The 23,295-nt window shown below is 37.4% G+C and overlaps 1 protein-coding gene across 3 annotated transcripts; it reads right to left on the bottom strand.

Moving 5' to 3' along the window:
• Positions 1-4,666: 4,666 nt before the first annotated feature.
• On the bottom strand, positions 4,667-21,825 carry GLY10_1 (putative polypeptide N-acetylgalactosaminyltransferase 10). 3 transcript variants are annotated; one of them, XM_051210394.1, is made up of 4 exons: positions 21,748-21,777; positions 20,102-20,194; positions 17,970-18,341; positions 4,667-5,152 (listed from the first exon to the last, which is right to left on the bottom strand). In XM_051210394.1, exons 2-4 carry the CDS (start codon positions 20,107-20,109, stop codon positions 4,864-4,866), a joined length of 669 nt encoding a protein of 222 aa, XP_051070382.1. In that variant the 5' UTR covers positions 20,110-20,194; positions 21,748-21,777; the 3' UTR covers positions 4,667-4,863. The 3 variants fall into 3 exon arrangements, with proteins under 3 accessions (XP_051070382.1, XP_051070380.1, XP_051070381.1); XM_051210395.1 differs by lacking the exon at positions 20,102-20,194 and having other exon boundaries at positions 17,970-18,361; positions 20,617-21,825; XM_051210396.1 differs by lacking the exon at positions 20,102-20,194 and having other exon boundaries at positions 21,748-21,801.
• Between the last annotated feature and the right edge of the window lie 1,470 nt (positions 21,826-23,295).

The raw sequence follows: 23,295 nt of genomic DNA, 5'->3' as shown, positions 1-23,295 counted from the left end.
TACATTGAAATAATCGAACTGTATCACGAGGCAAGGGCTAACTTGGAATACTGAGGAGAAGCGGGAAAGAGGAAGGCCAGAGAATACACTGCATCGGGAATTGGAAGCAGACATGAAAAGGATCAATAACAACTGGAAAGAACTGGGAAGGATTGCCCAGGACAGAGTTGGATGAAGAGTGCTGGTGGATAGCCTATGCGTAAGTAGGTAGTACGCTTGTTAACGGCTTTAGACGGTAACTGAAAACACTAAATAATAGAATAATGTTGGTATAAGAGGAATAAATCCTTGAAGAATGCCAAGTGGAATTTGGCTTGTGTTGAAGTTGGTTGTTTTCAAGGTCTCCTATCAGGTTATAGTTAAACCTTGATACTTTCAGTGACAAACTTGTACATAAATACGGTTTCCAGTATCACTATTAGTTACTGTGATCCTTATAATACAGCTTTCATATCAAATAATTAAGGAAATTTATTAAAATTTCCAGCAAACCACCAACTTGACATATGACCGCATAACTGAAAATAACGTGAATAAATAATGTGATCACTCTAGCTAAATTGAATGTACTATGCATTCCAAGTCGAAAAGATTTAGAACTGATGAATAAGGGTGGCACTATGCATCTGACTCCTTAAAAATGAAAACCGGATATAAAATGCCTAGTTAGCTACTTTTTGAACAGTTGTCTCCGAGCTTTATTACTTGAACAGACATAAAAGTTTATTAAGAAGAACAGAACACTGATTAAGCAGTAATGAGAGTTACAATGAAATCAACATTTATGAGAAGCTGACAGACCTAGAAAGTGAGTACAATTTTATTGATTAGCATTTAAATAAAGAACGGTTATATCAAAATTGAACTGAGTCAAATTGATTGGCGTTAAGAGGAAACTATTGTTACCCATTTTAGTAATAAACATAAATAACACTATTTATACAAAAATTAGGAACTAATTATTTCTTTAACAAATCTTGCATATGTCCTCCGTATTACAATAGGAGGAATCAGACAAATAATGAATTCTACAGCTTAACAATATTTAAAACTACAAATGTTTGACAAAGACACTAGTCCACGTTGTTACATATCATATCTACTTGTAGAATACCATTCTCTGAACGTTTGTTTATTTGATTATCGATTGACTTTGAAATAAATTTCATTGTACTTCTGATTTCCTGGTGGAATTCCACTTTCAAATTGATGTTTATTCAAATACAATTTTTTTAATCATTGTTTTTAAACTTTGTTTTCGTAATCCACTCTGACAAATGATGAACCAGGAGTGTAAGCGCATTAGAATATCCTAAATGGATTTCAGGCTAACACGTCTGTGAGATCAGATCTTAATTCATACCCTTAAAACATTTATTTGATTTTGCTTTCCAAAGACTTTGGTGTTTCGGATTTCTATTTTGTGAGAGCATCATCTTACATGCCATAACTATGGTATCGTTAATTTGATAAAAATATACATCTATTGGATTTTAGTATTAAATTCTTTGTGAGTAAAGGTGATGCATGTAGAGACTGTTCGATTTGTAGACATAATGAACTGACAATATAGAATATAAATTATAGAAGTAGAAGACGCGTAGGCTAATAGTTTTCAACCAGGCATCTTTGAAGCTTTCCTCGGGGATCGTGTGACTATCGATTAAGCAGTGTTGAAGTTTGGTACACATATTGATTAGTTAGTGAATCTTTACAAAATGAGGTGTTCACAACACATGTTACGTATTCATAACCACCATCTACATCGATGAACGATGTTTGCTGGTGAAATAGGTTTTGAGAAAGTTGAAGGCTGCCAAAACAAAATATATAACATTATTCCATGCAGTCGTTGACTCTTGCTTTGAGAAACAAAGATGGATGTACATTACCTAGTTAGGTACAGGATGATAACCTCAATCAGTGGTTGGGGACGTCGAGTGACAACTCACGATCAGCAACAATCACCCAGACTCTCTCCACTTTCCTCTACATCTCAAGTTCCAGTATTCGTTTATCTTTTCTAACCGTATTCTCAATGCCCCATCTTCCTCATTGTCACTATTACTATATTATTTCGATTACTTTTCAACTAATTGTTTTAAAATTCCTTCGTCTTGCTAATACGATAGCAACTACTTGGTTAAATCTATATATATTGCAGGCTACACTTCGGTTATGATTGGTTATACTCTTTTGGAAGTTACACAAACAATTCTTTTTAACTAAACCAACACAGTATAAAAATACTACATAGTATCATCTACTTCGAAATTACTGACCAATCGACAGATTATTTAACACTTCTTTAAACGATACAATCCCTATCCAGTAAAAAATGTCAACCTTCGTTCGTTATTAATTCTATTGTATTTCAGTGATATTGTGGGATTCAAAAAGTTCTTAAGTATTAGTAAAAATAAATTTTGAACTCTACCAGTAATGAAATCATTACTTCATTGAAATGCTTTAATCCTCCAGTTGACCGATTATCAATTAATTACGATTAAGATAAAGACAGATTAATTTCACAGGTTGAAATCATGAGTCAGTTGGAGCTAGACCACCATTGAAAACCTGGAAGCACTGGACGGCCGTTTCGTCCTAGTATGGGACTCCTCAGCAGTGCGCATCCACGATCCCGCACCACGCGGGGCTCGAACCCAGGACCTACTAGCTTCGCGCGCGAGCACTTAACTACTAGACCACTGAGATGGCCGGCATCCAACGGTGTTAATGTCTAACTTCAACCAATCCACGAAGTTGCGCCACCGTACACCATTGTCTTCAGATTAATTATTAACAGTTGTAATGTATTAATTTGACAAAAATTATTTTGCTCATGATTTTCATGTAGTATATTATGAATGAATGACTTAAAATGACTAGTGTTTCGGTAATTAATTACTGTTTTCTTTTTTTTTCTAGCAGTTCATTTATGAAAAAACAACCCGATCAATAAGGTCGACCAGAACCACTCTAGTCCATTTGGCACTATTCAGTTAATTATATCAAATATTCATGTTTTATGAGTATTATATAGAATAGCTCGTCTGTAATCATAGAATGATTTAAACATGTAACTGTTTATATAGATACAGCATGTAACTTTTATTCAACTGACAGTTTATTTCACTTAACAGCTTCAGGTACTAAGTGACATATTTTGGATGTGTTCAAAGAAATCGCAATTAAATGAAGCCAGTGTCTTGACATCGCCACGTATATATTAATCTAAAATAGTTAAGTCATTTAACGAGTTTGGAGGATGACTGACTAGGTTATGCAAAATCCACATACAAACTAATTATGCGGATTAAGTTGACTGAGATACCGTTCGAATCGAAGGTATTTTGCAAATGTTCTCACCAATGAGTCTTTTGGATTAATATAAATGCAACTTTTAAAACGAGTACAAACAGTTACAGATGACACTTATTGGGATGAAAATACACGGAACGAATCACGAAAGTAGGACAAATTACATTCTGAATTTCATTGCTAGCTACAGTATCACTACTACGTTAAAGTATTCGCTAAAAAAATGTGATGGAATGGAAGCTAATACTATTAACTTATCATGTGTTGATTAGCAAATACTACTGATTTCCGAGAATTTCGATTTAATCCATAGAAATGCGTACAAAGATTGATTTAGCCATAAACTAACATTAAATGCAGAAACAATGGAGAAATCATTGAAAAATGATTAGTTACACGACGTAGGCTTCAGACAATTCAACAATGTACGTTCACAACATCAACAATAATTTTAGCAGTGTAAACAGCGAGTTCATACCAGAGATATCTTAACCTAATGTCACCGGTAGATCAATGCCACAAACCCGATTTGTTTGATTTTAGATGTCATGGTTTCTAATCAGAAACTCAGAAGAGTCAACCAAAATCAATTCACTAGTGAAGGTTGGAAATATTACTGACTGGTCAGAGCTTAACCTAATTTTCATCCTAACAGATACTGCATTCACTGAAGACGTAATAACATCAGATATCATATCTGAAAGTTTGAAGATTATGTTTACGACATCTCTGGAAACGTATTATAGAGTTGAATAAGCACATACTTGCAGGGTGAAGACATTTATTTATTTGAACACAAATAGTGATATATAAAGGGGCGCTGAATACATATGCGTCACACGAGTCACTTGATTCGTGTGTGGGCTGTGATACTGCCCGGGTGCTCAGACCGAAGTAGGTGGTCTTCTGAGAGGGCCACAACCGTAGCGTTCGACCTAAAGGTCTGATCCACAGGGCAGTGGGGAAATGTCAGGAGGTGCAGTCCCATGGTAGCCGGTGACTAATAATTGATTCATACGCCGTTTGTTCCCACGGGATACTGGAGCCCATGTGCACTATTGGTTTAGAATCAGAGTTTTTCAACTCCCCCAGGTGGGTCCTCAATATCCACCAACCCAGTTAGAGTGCCAGACATTCGCTTATCGTCATATCAATTCCGTAAACAACACCCCTGCCGCGAAAAGGCAGTGAGTAGGACTTCACTGACAGTGGTTGTATGCACGTGGCCACTTGAGAGCATCTCGAGAAGGAGAGCAAACTCCCACCCTCGGCCGTATCAAAGCATTTTGGGGCAGGGTGAAGACAATGAGTTCGTTGTTACATCGACGACAAATTCAACAAGAGATTTACACAAAACACAATATTTATTGAAAAATATTTGTAGAAAATTCAGAGAAGAAAATAAAACGCATAAACATACATATATATATATATATATATATATATATATATCACAGAAAAAAGAATGACAGATAGGTCAACAATAATTTTCACTAACCAGACCATAAATTTTCCAAATAAAACAAAAGCAGATCAAAAATGCTACAGACCAGCTTCTTTCATCGAGTGTTCAGCCACATCAATTTTCAATTTTTCCCAAGTCCAGCTTTGAGTTGGCGAAGTATAATCACATGATTTCACAAAAACTAATCGGTTTTTCGGATCAGAATCCAAACAAGCTCCACTAGCTCCAAGAACCAAGTGTAGAGGGTTCGATTTATTACGATTAGTTGGTCGAATTTTCCATTGTTGATTACCACCTTGGCCATGACATGGATACAAGATTACTACGGCTTTGTTTTTTGAATCAGGTACATCTAGACAGGATTCTCTGCAAATGCGTAAATAAGGAATGCATGAAAGTAAGCAAAGTCAAAATAATCGTCAAATATGATAAAAATCTGTTGAGAAATAGTAAAGAAGGGTTATTAGCAAAAGATGAAAAAGATAACATTATGGGATAAAATATAACTGACCATAGACATTTGTTTAACAAGTTAGGCAATTAGGCTACCATGTGATGAAACCATTAGATTAGCAATTTTAAGGTAAGTTTTAGATAAAAAATAACTAGTTAGACAATGAATTTTTAAACATACATTGACTGAAGTGGGCAGGTATATTGGATTATCGTCGGCCATATGATTGAGATAAGAAGGATGTTCTAGAAAGTTTGAAAATACCACGAAGCGATACCTGTCCGTTTATTTTATTATTTAAACCATATAGCCAGTTCCTATTTTTGCGCTCTTATGAATTAGGGTAATATGCATGTGTGGCTTCACGCTGATTCATCTGCCTATCTTATTATCAGACACATAACGCCAACGTATAAATGAATACAAATTAGCAGTTAGATAACACGACATATTGTCACTAATGTAAATCGATACAGACAACTAGAGACCCGAATTTGATTCGAAAAATACGACAAGATTTTAGATAAAAGAAACTCAAAAAATATCAGATATTTTTAGAAGCATTATATTCAAGTCAATCTGCAATCAACAGAAATATTAGCATGACTATAGCTAATCAATGACAATATCACATGTTATAATCTGCTAAAACAATCGATGGGAATAAAAATACTGGAAGGAGTTATCAGGTTTAGAAGACCAGTGACTGTTCAACTAATATCAATCCATGATGTAATCAACAAGACCTCAGCATTATTGGATGAGATACGACTTCCTTTACTTTAGTTGAAGTTACTACTTTGGATAATACAACGAGAAGACGAAATTTATTAAAGCTACGTGATATACATTAGCGTAATATACTTCGAAAAATATGACCGCATATTTAACTTGTTGAGGTATTTCTGTGAAAAAGGAAAACATCAAGCTAGACAAAAGTAAACACAGAAACAAAAAAGATATCAAGTAGGTATCATCACCAAGGTGTGACTTGATAGTTTCGAATAAACTGAGCGAGGGAAGCATAGATCATTCCAATCGATATTAAATTCAAAATCAATATTATCTAAGTAAGTTCAAAATAAGTACAAACCGTTTTTGAAGACACAAAGGGAATTCGGATTCCCATATGGCTTATAAGGTTACCTAAACATTCATTCAAGAACATCTTTATATTAGAGTTCCAAGTATGATTTGATATCAATGCTGTGACGTATTTTAGCTAATTATTTATCAATAGACGAAGGTGGTTCTTTTTTATATGCTCCTAGTGGAATTAAACGGTTTTTATAACCACTTCGGTACATGTTCGGCTACCTTACACGTAGAAGATTACTCCTTTCTATGTACATGTGTCAACAAATGTAAATTAATAAGCACAGTGGGATGTGATGCATTCGTTTACATGTTGATTGGGTTTTTAGTGATGCATTAAATTGATCTTACATTATAGACCAGTAGGACATTTTACGAAATCCAGCTCATAATTTTTGAAACAAACGTTCGCAGAGATGTAAGTGTTCAAAAATTTATTGAAGCCCTACGAGCCATTGCAATAACTTCACCTTTTCTCAAAACAGCAGAAAAATTACTGTCACTCAAAATTTAACCTGCACTAAAAAGCACGTTAGTCTGTATCAGTTTGCGTACAAATGCAAATGAAGCACTTTAGATGCCGTTGCCGTTTTGCATAACAATAGAGTATCCAGCTTGGAAAAGGGTAAGAAGTGTGTTCAATGTGCTTTTCTAAACTATACCTCTGCTTTTGATTTCATCTCAAGACAATTTCTATTTACCAATTTAATCAGAGTCAACACTGACAACTGGATAACCAACTGGCCATGTTCCTCTGGAAGAGAACAGTACATTGTTTTCAGAGGAAGCTATTCTTAACCCATTTTTTTCTTTCTTTTCCGCATGATCTGCCATCTTCAGCGGAAAACACTTGTCAAATATGCGGACGGTTGCACTGTATACATGCTGATTTCTACTTCTTTACATCCCATAGAAATGAATGAGTTCTTATCTCGTATTGATTGGTGGTCTGTTGTTAGTGGTCTCACACCTAATTCGTACAAATGTCAAACTGTTAACTTTAGCCTGAGACACGAACAGCACCTAAACACCCTGTCAGAATCCCATAAAGCTTATACTGTTAGATTCTTTGATAAACACACTGTCAAAAGTCATTTATCTTGGTATAAATTTTTCCTCTGATCCCTCATGGTCTTTTCATGTTTTATTGTTATAGAAGAAAGTTTCCCATCTGACTTACTGTATAAAGAGACTGTATGCTTTTGGCATTAATCGATATTCACTTTCACGATTTGTTAATTCTTGCCTATTACCTATTATTCTTTACTGTTCTCCATTATTCTTTCCCGAGCTTTTGAGAAAACTGTTGTATTGCGAAAATTGCTCAAGGCAGTTAGCAGGGTGTGTGGTGAATCTTTTAAGATCATTATTATTATGGTTGTGAACGTACATCTAAAATGTTGGGGACTCCTCGCAGGTGTTATCTTATCATATACTAACCATCCAATTCATGTATTTCTGGTAGAACGAGACGTCAATAGATTAGAATCCATGCACGCAAGCAAAAATATCTTATCTGGTAACCATACAATGTAAACAACAGTTTGTTAGAGCCGACCCAGTCAACAACGTGTATTAATAAACATGTTTCCAATCAAAACGTTGTACAGATTCAAACATTAAAAAAACCCATTTAATTCCAGGTAGTTTATCTACTTAACTTGTGTACATATGTATGCAGTTATCAGTTTCTTTCACTTTTCTTTTTTTGTAAAAGAAACTTGTTGAAATACCTTGTGCTGAGAATGCTACATGATATCGAAACTAGAATATTAAACAAAGCCATTAATAATGATCTTAAAGAATGCAAGAATCCAAATTCCCTTTGTGTCTTCAAAAACAGTTCATACTTAATTTGAACTTACTTTGATAATATTGATCTCATATTTAATAGCCAGTGTGGAATGGTCTATGCTTCCCTTCATATCTTTGTTGTTTCTGTTTACATTTGTCCTTTTTCACAGGACAATATGGGATCAGATTGTTCAAAATGTACTAGGCTAATATATACTACACATAGCACTGATAAAATCAGTCTTTTCATCGTATTATGTAAATTTATCAGAGAATAATTTTTGTAGAATATTGCATATTTACGTCTTTAGTAATATTAAGTTATGTGGAATACGTGGAGATAAAATTTTAACAAGTTGGTTACGGTTTATAAATCTGCTTTAATAAGGTAGAATCGTAAATTTCTAAACAACTATGATTGGATTAACACAGTATAGATGTGATTGTTAAAACGCTATATATTTCTTTGGTGACTTTGATTATTACCCTGAAGAAGTCCAGACAAGTTAGCTGGACGAAACGTTGGAATTATTTAAAATTCAATAGCTGAGATTATTTCAAATATAATTTTCGCATATAATGACTTTTCTATACTCGGCGCCCAATTTGTGTTAAACTGTCCGTTCTAATCTTGACAAACATTCGTATAAAACAGGTTGGATTTAGCCTAGTACAGAAACATAAGTTGAATAAGGACAACTAAGAACAAAAAATGATCTTATTTATCTAATACAGATGTGTGTACTGGGCTTCAAGTCACACTCTAAGTGTGAGGGTTAATGATACTACCTGGCCGCTCGAAACGAAGTGGAGTAAAGTTTGAATCCACAACTTCGGGGTGAAAAGTCGAACACTTTAACAGCTGAGACACTGCTCCAAAACGAAGTAACGTTATTATCTCCTAATATCTAGTCATGAAATGTAAATAAAACTCAGTTTATCTTTATACAATTCCATCAAAAATCTTATATTTATACTGGTATTATTGTTTACACTTTTCTATAAATTACATCATGAATTGAAAACTTATATTTATCATACAACTATAAATACGAATGTAAATCTTAACGAAATGACTCCGTAGCAGAGTAAATTTTCTTTGCTGAATTTTCATTATTTTTATTTAGTGACACGATAGAAAACTTAGTAGTTGAAATACTCAAATTTCAATTTTTTTGAGTTTACTTTAAGGTAAGCCAGTCGGGTAGCATCACTAGCACACAGGAATATATATATCACAAAAAATACCCTACCATCTCGTGAAACTAAGTCAATAAAATGAATTGATCTTTTTCTATTCTGTTAAGCTATTGAATAAACAAATATGAATCGATAAAACACTTGACAGGTTGAACGAAGAAACAGAACAGCAAAATTGTATTCATTCTCAGATAATTCAATAAAACAATTTGATTGTTCATGAAGATCGAGCATAATAGGCAAAATATTTACTTCATTTTCTAATATTAATGAATGTAATGGTTTGTTAAAATATAAACAGACTAGTTGAAAAATTAATCCATAGGTTCGCTCACGTAGTAGTAACAGTAGTCACCAAACCACGACAGTCATTCAGCTACAACGTAGGACCAGGCACATATATGCATCAGTCCAAATTACCATACCTCATTAGCACAAGAAGATGAACACCGGATTCTTAGGAGTAGTTAAGTCAATGGTGGTACTATATAAAAGAAAGACTGCATATAAGGATATAGTACAGGAAGAAAGATTTCGTACGCAGAAAAAGATATTAAGCGATTTTAATCTCTTAGTTCAAGGGAAGACAGGCAGTGTATACACCTACGCCGTTGTGATCGATTCCGAGCCATGTCACTCAGAGTATCCAACCACTGGTTACGATAGTCACGCGGACCCCAACCAAGTAGTCTGCATCTAACAACATGGCTCAGACTAGAAGTTAGTGACTTCAACGACTGATGCCACGTTTTGGTTTGGCCGCCTCTAACTTTCTTACAACCATCCCCAACATTGTTTAGCATTGTACGTCGTGGTAATCGGTTTCCAGGCATACGCAACACGTGGCCCAACCATCTCAGTCGATGAAGATTCAAAACCTCATCAACTGATTTACCATCATTCTTTAATACCCTGCGTCTAGCCTCACTATTACTTGCCCGGTGATCCCAGCAATATTTCTAAGACATCTGTGGTCAAATACTAGTAGCTAACGAGTATCTTCTACTCTTAATGGCTATGTTTCGCTGCCGTAAATTAAAACAGAACGAACTGCTGCGCAGTATACTCGTCCTTTTATTGATAGACGGATGTCTCGCCTTCGCCACAGGTGACGTAAGTTGGCAAAAGCCAAACGAGCTTTTCGAATCCGTGCTGAGATTTCATCAGACACTCACCCATTAGGGCTGATCAGACTTCCAAGATAAGTGAAGTTGTCGACGCGTTCGACTACTTCACTCCCTATTCTTAGTTCAGGTGTTGACGCAGACCAGTCCTGAAGCAATAACTTGCATTTAGAGGGAGAGAAGCGCATTCCAGACATTCTGGCATTGTTGCTGAGTGCTACCAAAAGACTGCATTTTATGAGCGTTTTCACCAAACAGGACTATAACATCCGCGTATTCTAAGTCGATAAGTGGACCTCCTGGTAGATCAGTACCCGAGAATTCAGTCGATGACAGCGTTATTTTCACCAGTAGATCTATGATGAAGTTAAACAGAAATGGAGAAAGTGGACAGCCTTGACGGACACCACTTGAGGTTGCGAAAGTAGACGACAGTTCGCCATAAGCTCTGACTCGACTGGTAGTGTTCGAGTAAAGAGCCTTCACAAGGTTTATGTACGACAATATAAATGTATGCAGTTTGCCAATGATGATTTGAAATGCTGAGTTCGTGCATTGTAATATGTAAAACAGTCGAAAGTAGTGACTGAAAATACCATATAACGCTTGTGAATATCGTTACTTTGTGTTGTATACTAAATATGGAATGTTTATGTTCTATAACTACTAATCATATACTTTTAATAATCTTTTACATTTTACTATCCTCGGTTTTCATCTGCAATAACGAATTGAGTCATGGTCAGCAAATTAATACAACATTCGAGTCTGTTATTCTGGGTTTTTTATTTATGCCACTATATTGGGTAGGCGAAGCAGACTGTCTTTTCGAGAAACAGTTTTGTAAAAAGTGTGAGACTGGAGCAATGAAGGAAGCAAAGCAAATGGGCACGTTAGCAGTTTACTTTGTTTTAGTTCGTGTTAGTAAACATTTCGATCCAACTATACTTTATCTAATGCAGACGGACACGTTAGCAGTCTAATCCAATGCAGCTGCACTTTCCTATCACATTCAGAAACTTTGTAACAACTCAAAGCTCTGAGAGCTATGATGAATACACTAGTATGGCAACAGCCATTAGTACATGTTACATGCAAATATAGAGTGCATAGACCGATGCCTACACACTCGATGATATACACATAGGTACAAATATGATTCACCTCAGGCCGCAGGCCAGCGGTTACAAATAATCAATCAGTTGAGTTGTGAGTCGTCTTTTGACGATATGCTCCTTCTCGTACATACCACAAACAAGTTTAGTGTCAACCACTGTAGTGATTATGGTGCAGTTTATGGTCTTTCGCTCTGATTTGCACCGGAACTAAGGAGCCTTCCTAAAGGTAATCCAGTCAGGCACCATTAGGAAAACTCTTCCTCGTGTTCTTCATTTCACATTTATCTACGTATTACGCCCTTCCTGTTAATCTATATCTACGACATAGTGGGGGATTAGCCCGGTCTCCATATCCCAGGGTTAATATTTTTTCTCAGTAACGATACAATTACCTGCATCTGGCATCTTAAAAACCAGGTTGAGCTTATTTATTGTAACAATGCACACGATCTATACTCGATTGAGCAACATATTAATCAAGTTTCGCGGCTATTTTATACTGATATGACGGGAAGAAAAGTCGAAATTCGATTGACTGTTGACTACACCAGGATATGGTAATTATAAGAAGCTGCTGAAGCAGTATTCAACAATTTAAGTCATTGTTTAATGATATACAAATTTTTATACTCTAGATTTTAATTTGTAGTGGGAACAACTTTACTGGGCGAATTTATTATGCCTCTGAATCAATTCAGCACAAACTATTTAACCATTTTTTTACTGTAATTTTATATTGCTTAAAAATGTATAAATTTATATTTTTGCTAAGCGTTAGTCCTTTGAAGACAGGTGGTATTGTCTTCTGATATTCTATAAGTTAGTGAGATACGAGGTTTCAAAAGTGCCAATTGTACTTGTTGCCGGTTCATGTATTATCGCTCCAAATAATTTTGAACTGTGCTAAAATCCGTTCGATTAGATTATATTACGTGGTAATAAATCATTTCTAAAATGTAACTAGCATACACAAGCAGTATTAGACTTGCACAATCGAGGCGGGTTAGGAAAGGTTAATCATGAAAAAATACACTTTGAGATTCCATGGATTTTCAGTGCTGATATTAATGTTGTAAATTGAAAAGTCGAGACTTGAAACTTGGAAGCAATCATGAGCAAAATGACTGTGTATCGTTTCCCTTAGTCCGATTACACTTTCTTAGGGTTTCCAAGTAAGACAACTGTTGGAAATCAGTCGTATTTCTATCCACAAATTACCTAAGTAATTATTTACATCTACCAACTGTGATAACTCCGCCTGTAGCTCTTCTCGAGTTACTGCCGGTCCCAAGCCTGGGTAAAGGAGGAGGATTGGGCATGGGGTTAGCGTCCCCATCCCGTAGAAAACTAAATCGCTAAAAAACGCTTACCAGAAAAAATTATTCAAACCATTTAAACTCTGCCCTGAAAGTTAGGTCTTCATTTAGAAGAATTATGACGCTTCGTGGTGAAAGCCGAGTTCCTTCGGAGGCCGCGAGGCCGATGCCCCTTCTAACAACCAGAGCAAAAAATTTTATAGGTACATGGAACGTCCGAACAATGTGGGAGACCTGGAAGACCAGTCAAATGACAACGGGAATGAGGAGATACAACTTGGCAGTACTGGGAATCAGCGAAATGCATTGGACTCAAGCTGGACAACAAAAGCTAAATACGGGAGAGATGCTACTATACTCCGGCCACGAAGAAGAAAATGCTCCACACACGCAGGGAGTTGCTCTAATGCTGTCCAAAGTAGCACGAAATGCACTTGTAGGTTGGGAATCTCACGGATCCAGAATCATTAAAGCATCGTTCAAAACAAAGAACGAGGGGATCACAATGAATATTATCCAATGTTATGCACCCACCAATGATAGCAACGACGACATTAAAGAACAATTCTACGAGCGGCTGCAGTCAATCATAGAGAAGTGCACAAGAAAGGACCTCACCATTCTGATGGGAGATCTAAATGCCAAAGTCGGAATAGACAACACTGGATATGAAGATATCATGAGATGACATGGACTGGGTGAGAGAAACGAAAATGGAGAAAGATTCGCAAATCTGTGTGCATTCAACAAATTGGTCACAGGAGGCACAATATTTTCACACAAACGTATACACAAAGCTACATGGATCTCACCGGACCACACAACAGAGAACCAGATAGACCATATCTGCATCAATAAAAAACTCTGAAGGACAATGGAAGATGTGAGAACCAGGAGAGGAGCTGATGTAGCTTCAGATCACCACCTAGTTGTGACCACTTTAAAACTGAAGCTAAAGAGAAACTGGACAACTGGACAAATAGCAATACAAAGGTTCAATATAGCCTTCCTTCGAGATACTAACAAAATCAAAGAATTCAAGATAGCTCTCAACAACAGGTTCCAAGCCTTACAAGATCTACTGAAGGAAGAAGGAACTACTATGGAGGACAACTGGAAAAGTATCAAAGAAGCGTTAACTTTAACGTGTCAAGAGGTTCTGGGCCTAAAGAAGCGCCATCATAAGGAATGGATCTCTATAGAAACACTGGACAAGATCAAAGAAAGGAAGAACAAGAAGACAGCGATTAAGAACAGCCGAACACGAACAGAGAAAGTCCAAGCACAAGCTGAATACATAGAAGCAAACAAGCAAGTGAAGAAAAGCATTAGAGCCGACAAGAAGAAATACGTGGAAAAACTAGCAACGACGGCGGAAAAAGCTGCAAGGGAAGGAAATATGAAACAACTTTACGATACAACGAAGAACCTAGAAGGGAAATACAGTAAGCCAGAGAGACCGGTGAAGGACAAAGAAGGCAGGCCAATCACTGAAATTCAACATCGAGACAGATGGGTAGAGTACTTCGAGGAACTCCTGAATAGACCGGCTCCAATGAATCCACCGGACATCGAAGCAGCGCACACAGATTTTCCTATAGATGTCAATCCAACAACGACGGAAGAAATCAGAATGGCCATCAGACAAATCAAGAGCGGGAAAGCAGCAAGACCCCACAATATACCAGCTGAAGCACTGAAATCAGACGTCGAAGTAACCACAAGCATGCTTTACCCTCTATTCAAAAAGATTTGGGAGGAGGAACAAGTGCCGATGGACTGGAAAGAAGGACACCTCATCAAGATTCCAAAGAAAGGAGACCTGAGCAAATGTGAAAACTACAGAGGAATCACATTACTGTCAGTATTAGGAAAAGTCTTTAACAGAGTTTTGCTCAACAGGATGAAAGATGCAGTAGACGCCCAACTTCGAGATCAACAAACTGGATTCCGTAAGGATCGGTCGTGCACAGACCGAATTGCGACACTACGGATCATCGTCGAACGATCAATTGAGTGGAACTCGCCACTGTACATCAACTTCATTGATTATGAAAAGGCGTTCGACAGTGTAGATAGGAGAACATTATGGAAACTTCTTCGACACTACGGAGTTCCTGAGAAGATTGTCAATATTATACGGAACTCATATGACGGACTACAGTGCAATGTCGTGGATGGAGAACAGCTGACAGATGCATTCCAAGTAAGGACCGGAGTCAGACAAGGCTGTCTACTCTCTCCCTTCCTCTTTCTTCTGGTGGTCGACTGGATTATGAAGACCTCGACATCTGAGGGAAAACGCGGAATACAATCGACAGCTCAGAATCAATTAGACAATTTAGACTTCGCAGATGACCTGGCCCTCCTATCGCATACACATGAACAAATGCAGATAAAGACAGCCAGTGTAGCAGCAGTCTCTGCCTCTGTAGACCTCAGCATACACAAAGGGAAAACCAAGGTCCTAAAATTCAACACAGAGAACAGCAACCCAATCCTTCTTGATGGCGAAACTCTGGAAGATGTAGAATCCTTCACATACCTGGGAAGCGTAATCGATGAACAAGGAGGATCAGATGCAGACGTAAAGGCGAGGACTGATAAAGCAAGGGCCGCATTCCTTCAGTTGAAGAACATATGGAACTCAAAACAACTGTCAACCAATATCAAAGTGAGAATCGTCAATACGAATGTCAAGGCAGTTTTACTGTACGGAGTTGAAACTTGGAGAACTACAACAACCATCATCAAGAAGGTGCAAGTATTTATAAATAGCTGTCTACGCACGATACTCAACATCCATTGGCCGGATGCCATCAGCAACAGCCTTTTGTGGAAGAGAACAAACCAGCTTCCAGCTGAAGAGGAAATTAGGAAAAGCCGATGGAAATGGATAGGACATACACTACGTAAATCGTCAAACTGCATCACGAGACAAGCCCTAAGTTGGAATCCTGAAGGAAGGCGGAAAAGAGGAAGGCCAAAGAACACATTACGTCGGGAAATAAAAGCAGATATGGAAAGGATGAATAACAACTGGAAGGAGCTCGAAAGGATTGCCCAGGACAGGGTTGGATGGCGAATGCTGGTGAGCGGCCTATGTTCCTTCACGAGGAGTAACAGGAGTAAGTAAGTAACCAACTGTGATAATTTAGATAATTAAGATTAATTGATCAGAATATTTGCTTTTAAGTCTCATTGTGTATACCACAGATCCCTTGGGAAATCAAACTATAAAGGCAAATGACTTTAAGTAAGTTGTAAACAATACAGTAGTATTCCTTTATTGAATAGTATGTGCAGCAAATGAGGATGGGTTTGACAGACAATCATAAGATTAGCAGTACTCAGTGTAAGAAGTTACGTTCACCAGAAGTTCACAAAAACAGAATTCGGGTAGATGATAAAAAGTGAGCTGAATTTATGTGAAAAGAAAGCATATGACAGAAAGGTTTATAGAGGATACTGATATAGAATAATATGAACTAAGCCCAATAAATAAGGTATCCGACAAGTCAAACATAGGATGAAAGCTAAAAGTCATACGAACTAACACAGTTACTGAAACTTCAGTATGCTAGAAATACATTTTTCTTTAGTGGATAAAACCGAAACAGATCTTGGACCTTATAATCGCACACGAACACAAAACAGGTAACTTAGTTCGATTGGCTTCTTGTATAGTAAACAGAATTTTTAGATGCAATATTCCCAAATACCTAAATCGGAATACTTCTTCAATTAGCAAAAATACATAGAATAATATTTTGGTGTAAATGGTAATGTTAGATTGGGGGCAATGCACAGCATGATTCCATAAATGTTGCCAACAAAAAATGTCAGCTTCCGTGACGTAGAGTGTCATTTAATCTTTTGTAGTCCATAGCTTGATCCGATATTGTACTCAGTGTTATTTTGTATTAAAAATGAAAATGAAATGAATAAATAAGCATTGAATGTTTACTTAATATTCCGAATCTAATGTAAACAATTAGCCTGCACAGAACAGAAAAAGCTCACGGCCCGTGAACGCCTTTCTTAATTAGAAAATTAAATTAGGCAGTTTTACCAAACATTGGGACTTTACTGTTAGTGATAACAATGGTAATCAACAGTCATATCTGAAAGTGTTTAACTAGGTATGTTATTAGCACTAACGACAGTCTGCCGGTGAATATCGAGGCGGGACAGTGTAAACTTTGATGCACTACCGAACACCAACTTGCGTAAAATACGAACACACGCCAGTAAACTTCGAGCCGCTTAGCACAAACATCTGACAAAACTGCTTACATCCTGCGATAATAATGCACACAGTACATTCACTTGATATTGTTTTACTTGAATCTTCCCATTGATGTTTTAGGACTGAAATTGATCAGCCTATTATTGGCATATGTGCATACTGTGCGTATGCCTCGATATTGCCTTAATTTACAAGCATTATAAGCAAAAATGGATAGTGGCTAACAGTGGAATCCAGGACGCGCGTTTCGTCCTGTTTGGGACTCGTCAGCTGGATGTACCTGCATCTCAGAGTTGATGTTCACGGCTAACCACTATCCATCTTTGCTTATAATGCTTGTAAATGAAGGCAATATCGAGGCATACGCACAGTATGCACATATGCCAATAAGAGACTGATCAATTTCAGTCCTAAAACATCAATGGGAAGATTCAAGTAAAACAATATCAAGTGAATTAAACTTCACTCCATTGCACAAGCAAGTGGCTACCAGGACTCAGTAGCTAAGTGGATAACGCGACGGCATTTGAAGCGAACGGTACTGAGTTCGAGTCCCAGAGCGAACACCAACTCTGAGATGCAGGTACATCCAGCTGACGAGTCCCAAACAGGTAGAAACGCGCGTCCTGGATTCCACTGCTAGCCACTATCCATATTTGCACACAGTACATGTTTTAAGAAAAAGCTATGAATTAACTGATTATAATGAACCCTAGTTTCAAATATCATAGTATGAGGAGCTATGTGAATTTTCAACATATGCAGAAACAGGTGTTTAAATCACATTAATAAATGAAAAAATTTCTGTGTCTGAAAGATGAGGTGAGACTTACTGCTTTATAACTCGAATATCTTCATGGTAGCTATATTCGAATTTCTGGATACTAATGGCATTAGGATTATCTTTAGTACAAGGACGCAATTTAACTGGAGTATACTCATTTGCACCCATTGCATCCAAGCATAAATATGAGTCGGCAACCGATCGAATCTCTCCATCAGCCTTAGATATTGGTTCGATGAGTGGGTACTTCTTAACCAAATCAAATGCTATTTCTGTCATAAACCACTTAAATGACTTGCACTTAAGTTTCTCTCGGATTTTGCGCTGCTTGGTCAAGTCACCTGCATCCAAATCCCTGTATCTTGGTCGCCGTTTATACAGATACTCTTTATATTCATCCATCCAAACTTCTGCTACACGTCTATGAAGGAAGCGATAATTCTCAGTAAAAAAAAGAAAAATATTTACTTTGCCTTTATTAATTCCTTCAACATCAGTTATTTATCAGTAGGGTCCACTATTTACAAAACAGCAAGAGTAAATCATAGATTTTAACGCATAGAATTCCCACCTATGGCATTAATATTCTATGCTGTCTGGTGATACTGAGTGCACTTTTTACCACCTAGGTTCATATAGAAACGGGAAAATGATTATTCAAGTTTCCTAATGACTCAATTTGTTTAGGTATGTTAAATAGCACAAGTTGTTGTAAACCTATATGTGGTCAACCTGGTTGAGTGGATTGTAAATCCAGACTATTTCAAACCTTAAAATCCCCTCGTTACTACCTATAAAAGCAGACAAAACTCTATTACTTTGAAGAGATTTGAGGGAACTTGTTTGCTGTCCTATAGTTTCCACAACTGAAACAACAGAGAACTAATCAGCTTCGTAGTCATATTTTTAACATTTTTTCCAAAGTACTCAGTCTGAAGGACTGAAAACAATTATAGGGTTCATTGAAAGCTAACATTCTTATCAATCGCGCAGACCAGCTTTCACCTTTGTCACTTTCGGGCTGATACGGAATAAAATATCAGAACGAGTAGACAGTGCAGTCGATATTTACCAAATTATAAGAACTGATGTTTCACTCACCATATCTTTTAATTACTACTAGCATCTAGTCACACTCTACAAGTCAGTCAGTCAGCTACAACGTAGGACCAGGCACATATGTGCATCGGTCCAGGTTGCCATACCTCATTAGCACAGTAAGATGAACACCGGATTCATAGGAGTGGTTAGGTCAAAGGTGGTAAGTCAGTCAGTCAGCCACACTGTACAAGTAGTTCGGTCATATTTTCATACACACGAATGATCTAAGGTGAAAGTATGAGGATGATTCATCATCCTCTAGATTTATTTAAGCTAACCAGATATGTAGTGAAGGAGAACAGCATATTATCGAACTGGCTACTTTGGGAATTTCCAAAAAACATTTGTTCTCTGAGTAAATCAGGGGTCATTTATTTGAGTATTTTAACTCAATGTCGACTGATACTATGCAACAAATCTAATGTATACAAGGTCCCAGATGTTAGTGGAAATACAACACAGTTATTTCAATTACTTACTTCACCAAAAAGTCCATAATTCTACTTTCATGAAGTTATGTAGATATTGACCACACTTAAGTTACTCAGGTTAGCATGTTACACGAAATAAAAAGATCAGCCTATCAAATTGACTACCCAAACTAATTTGCATAATGAAGCTCTTATTGAAGTGTCCTGGGTCAAAATGATGATTTTTATGCGTCCAGATATATTCTGTAGGTGAAAATGTGTTTCCCGACTTTTCAATCGTGGTAGTTACTGCCTTATCCATATTTATCCACCACTTTAGGTTGCGATATTTTCTATTAATGTGACGTGTGATACAAAACTTGCTAATGACTTAACTAAATGTTTTACTTAATGGCAACAGAAAACTTTGAGTAGTCATGTAAAACAGCATTTTCTAGTCATATTCAACATTACACTTCTGACCGTATAGTGGTGGGATACGATATTAATTTAAATCCATTTATACTTATCTGGATCCTAACCTGAATCCACAATGATAGCAGTGATCGACCGCTGGCCACGCTAGACCATGTGGGTGAAATTCATTTTTAATTGTGTCATCACTTTCAAAACTGAACAACTTATTGTCTAAGTTTAATTAGTATTTTACCTGCACATTTCTTGTTTACAAATTGCACCAGTCTGAGGTGATTAAATCCTATCCTTGGTATATAGTCAACTGATCGGTTTGTGTTGTAGTTAACTAAAAATAAGGACACAAAAATTTGTTCTGATAAGACATGAGAGACACTAAAGCCGTCATGTAGTTGAAAATTAGGGAAAGTTGGTTTTGCGACTATTAAGCTGAAAGTATGGATTTAGCCAACATATATCACCGAAGAGTTAGGTAGTGTCACCACTTCTTATAGAAAATGCATGAATCTGAACTCCAGTAAAGAAATTTTCTTAGATTTCAATTGAGTACGCGAATCATAAATGTGCGGTCAAAATTACACAAAAAATTCAAAGAGCGAAGTAAAATATATGTCGATTTTGTACAAATCAGTGTACTTTGTCTTAAACTATAATGTTATCGAATGTTAGAAATAAACTTAAAAATTCAACGGAAAATACCGTAGACCATGTCCTAGATAGTCAGTAAAATAATACAACGGTTTCACTCACTTGTAATTACGACCAACAAAGTCCCCAAATTCTGCTTTCGGAAAGTTAGTTGAGTATTTACGATATATATGGCCTATTCTAGAACACGGGGCATCAATCATACGCCCTCCACACATCCAAATCTTGAACGATAACTCGTATTGCTCTCCACCCCAAATAACAAGACCAGGATCATAGCCTCCAAGTTCCCAGAACCATTTCGCACTGATAGCAAACAGACCTCCTGCCATCACTGGACTGTCAAAAGGCTCCTCAGGATGATATCTATCTTCTGGTAATCGTGGAAGGCGCTTATAGTACAACTCCCAGTCAAATGCTCCCCGAGCCCCTTCATCTTGTGCACGATATTCAAAAGTATTTGCATCTATTACATCAATAAATGGACAAACAACAGTTTTGTAGTTCGCAGCAATCGGATCAAGTAGCGGCGGAAGCCAGTTTATTCCTGCTTCACAATGAGAATCCAGAAAAATGAGCACTTCTCCAGTAGCTTCTCTGGCGCCTGCTGTTTTCGCTCGAATAAGACCTCCCCTCTGTTCCAGGTGAATTACACGTACTATACCACTTGGATACGCAGTTGCAAGATGATTATCAAGTTCATCTTTCAGATATTTTCGTGAGCTTCCATCATCAACCAAAATTATTTCCTTGATTAGTCCTGAAGGAGCTCGATTCAAAACAGATGCGACTGTGCGTAGGAGAGTCTCCCAATGCTCTTCAAAAAAAGGGATAATCACTGAAGCAGTAGGAAGGTTGCTGGAATATAGTTTTCCTTTACAACGTGGATGGCGGATATCTTTAATAGATCTATCTGTTTTGATTTTCCCACTAACATACACACTAAAACCGTTCTCATTTATAGTTTTATTGGATAGTTCTCTATCGAGAGGGGATAGTTCGAAAGCCATGCCGTTCTCTCCAGGTCCCACTCTCGAACTTTCAAGTGCAGTAAGTGAGTAGTTTTCCCAGTCTATTTTAAATGGCTTTACATTGTGTACACTTGCAAAATCTTGATTCCGGATAAGTTGGCTTATAGAATGAGGTCCAGATAGCGTCTTATCCAAATATTTATTATATATAATAGCGATACAAAGTAGGAATAGTAGGGAGATTAAAGATAGTCGAACTAACCGAGAAGGATGCACACGCATCTGCCACACAGAATAAGCAACCAAGGTCAAACTTAATGTGGTCGTTCAATTCAAGGGCAAGAGGTTATAAATCGAGACAAAATGTCTCATAACAAGCTTGGGTGAATTAACCGTTCGTTTAAGCACAGACCTATATGTTCAAATTTAGGAGAAAGACGGAGAAAAATTTAACTTCATATGCTAGGTTGCGTTTAAAGGCTTCATTTGTGGTATGTGCATATACCTACAATATCAATATATTTGAGGTCAACTTGTTTAAATCGATGGATTTCTTCGCACTCACCTCTTGCTGTTTCACTACGGTTCCCGGTATATGGTGATGTCCAATGTATGGTGGTCTAGCCACTCGACTGCACCAATTCTAGTCACTTAGACAGATATTTGTGGATTTGCATATCTTGAAATTTGAGTGGGTGTGGTTGTCTCAGGACAGTAGGCATCCCGGATACCAGCAGTTATCACATCACCAAATAGGAGGTTGGTTGGTCACAATGTGAAGATTACCACGTGATAATTCCAGTGCTGTGAGGAGACGATTGCTTCAAGCATAAGTAAGTAATCTACGTAATTCGTAGTGTGTACGAAAACGAAGTCGAAAGGACAAGAGGGGGAACGGAGATGAAAATAAGTGAGACAGGAGGTGGTTACCGGCATGTGGTAATGATAGTCACGGTAATTTATGAGACATGAGTCAGACACAACTAGTCCACAAGGAAAACTGGCAAGCCATGAGTGAGAGCGTATCTGTCAAGTCACTTCATTCGGGATAGCATCCCAAATGTAGAGCCTGTCCACATAAGGTTTCCGTTTTAGCCCTATCACACCGAGTTGCCCGTCTACGTACTTGGTCAAAGAGACTTATGTCTCTTTTGAGAGGACACAATGAAATTGTGAACTGAAAGTTGGGGTCATGAGTACGTCTCAAACGGTGTTAGGAAAGACTCCGTGGTGATTGCACCACATAGTCTTCACATGAAGTGGAGATTTGCGTTTGACCTAGCTGCAACCCATGTAGTTTGAGTTGCTGTCTGGGCTTTCCGTGGTTGCCAGCCTGAGATCATGCCCTGAGGAGACAATCGGGAGAGGATTTCCATGGAGGGTGAAAATGCTTTGCGTCAATTGATGCAAAGTGTTTATGACATGACATTCCAACTAGTCACGTTTCAACCCATTATCTACTGTTCGTTACCCTCTTATTTTAAGGTCCTTCTTAAGCTTGAGCGAATCAGTTTCTCTTCACATGGATCTCTACATCCTTGCATTGTCTGCATAGGTTGGTGCTGCTAAGCTGATGATATCTATCAGATCGTTTATAAAGATCAAGAACGGTAGTACCCCTCCGTGGAGCGCTCCGACTATTATATTGGGCATTTGAGTCTTGCTCAAACTCATATTCTAGGGTATGAAAGTTTGTAATCTGTCTCTATGACCAGTGAGCATTATAACATGTCAACCTAACTATCAACTGGTATAAGGATTGAGAGGTGTTCAGCAACTGCAGACTCCTGGTTTGGTTTGCATTAAGCAC

Source organism: Schistosoma haematobium, chromosome ZW, assembly GCF_000699445.3.
Source record: "Schistosoma haematobium chromosome ZW, whole genome shotgun sequence".
NCBI classification, from domain to species: Eukaryota; Metazoa; Platyhelminthes; class Trematoda; order Strigeidida; family Schistosomatidae; genus Schistosoma; species Schistosoma haematobium.
The sequence above is the reverse complement of the archived record's forward strand: the minus strand, read 5'-3'. Positions and strand labels throughout refer to the sequence as shown.

What these genes read in the sequence shown, in the direction of transcription:
- GLY10_1 (XM_051210395.1), bottom strand. Translation starts at nt 21,767, where the DNA reads ATGCGTGTGCATCCTTCTCGGTTAGTTCGACTATCTTTAATCTCCCTA. An exon ending in TTTGTTGGTCGTAATTACAA is followed by an intron (nt 18,362 to 20,616) that starts GTGAGTGAAACC and finishes TTTTTTACTGAG; the next exon opens with AATTATCGCTTCCTTCATAG.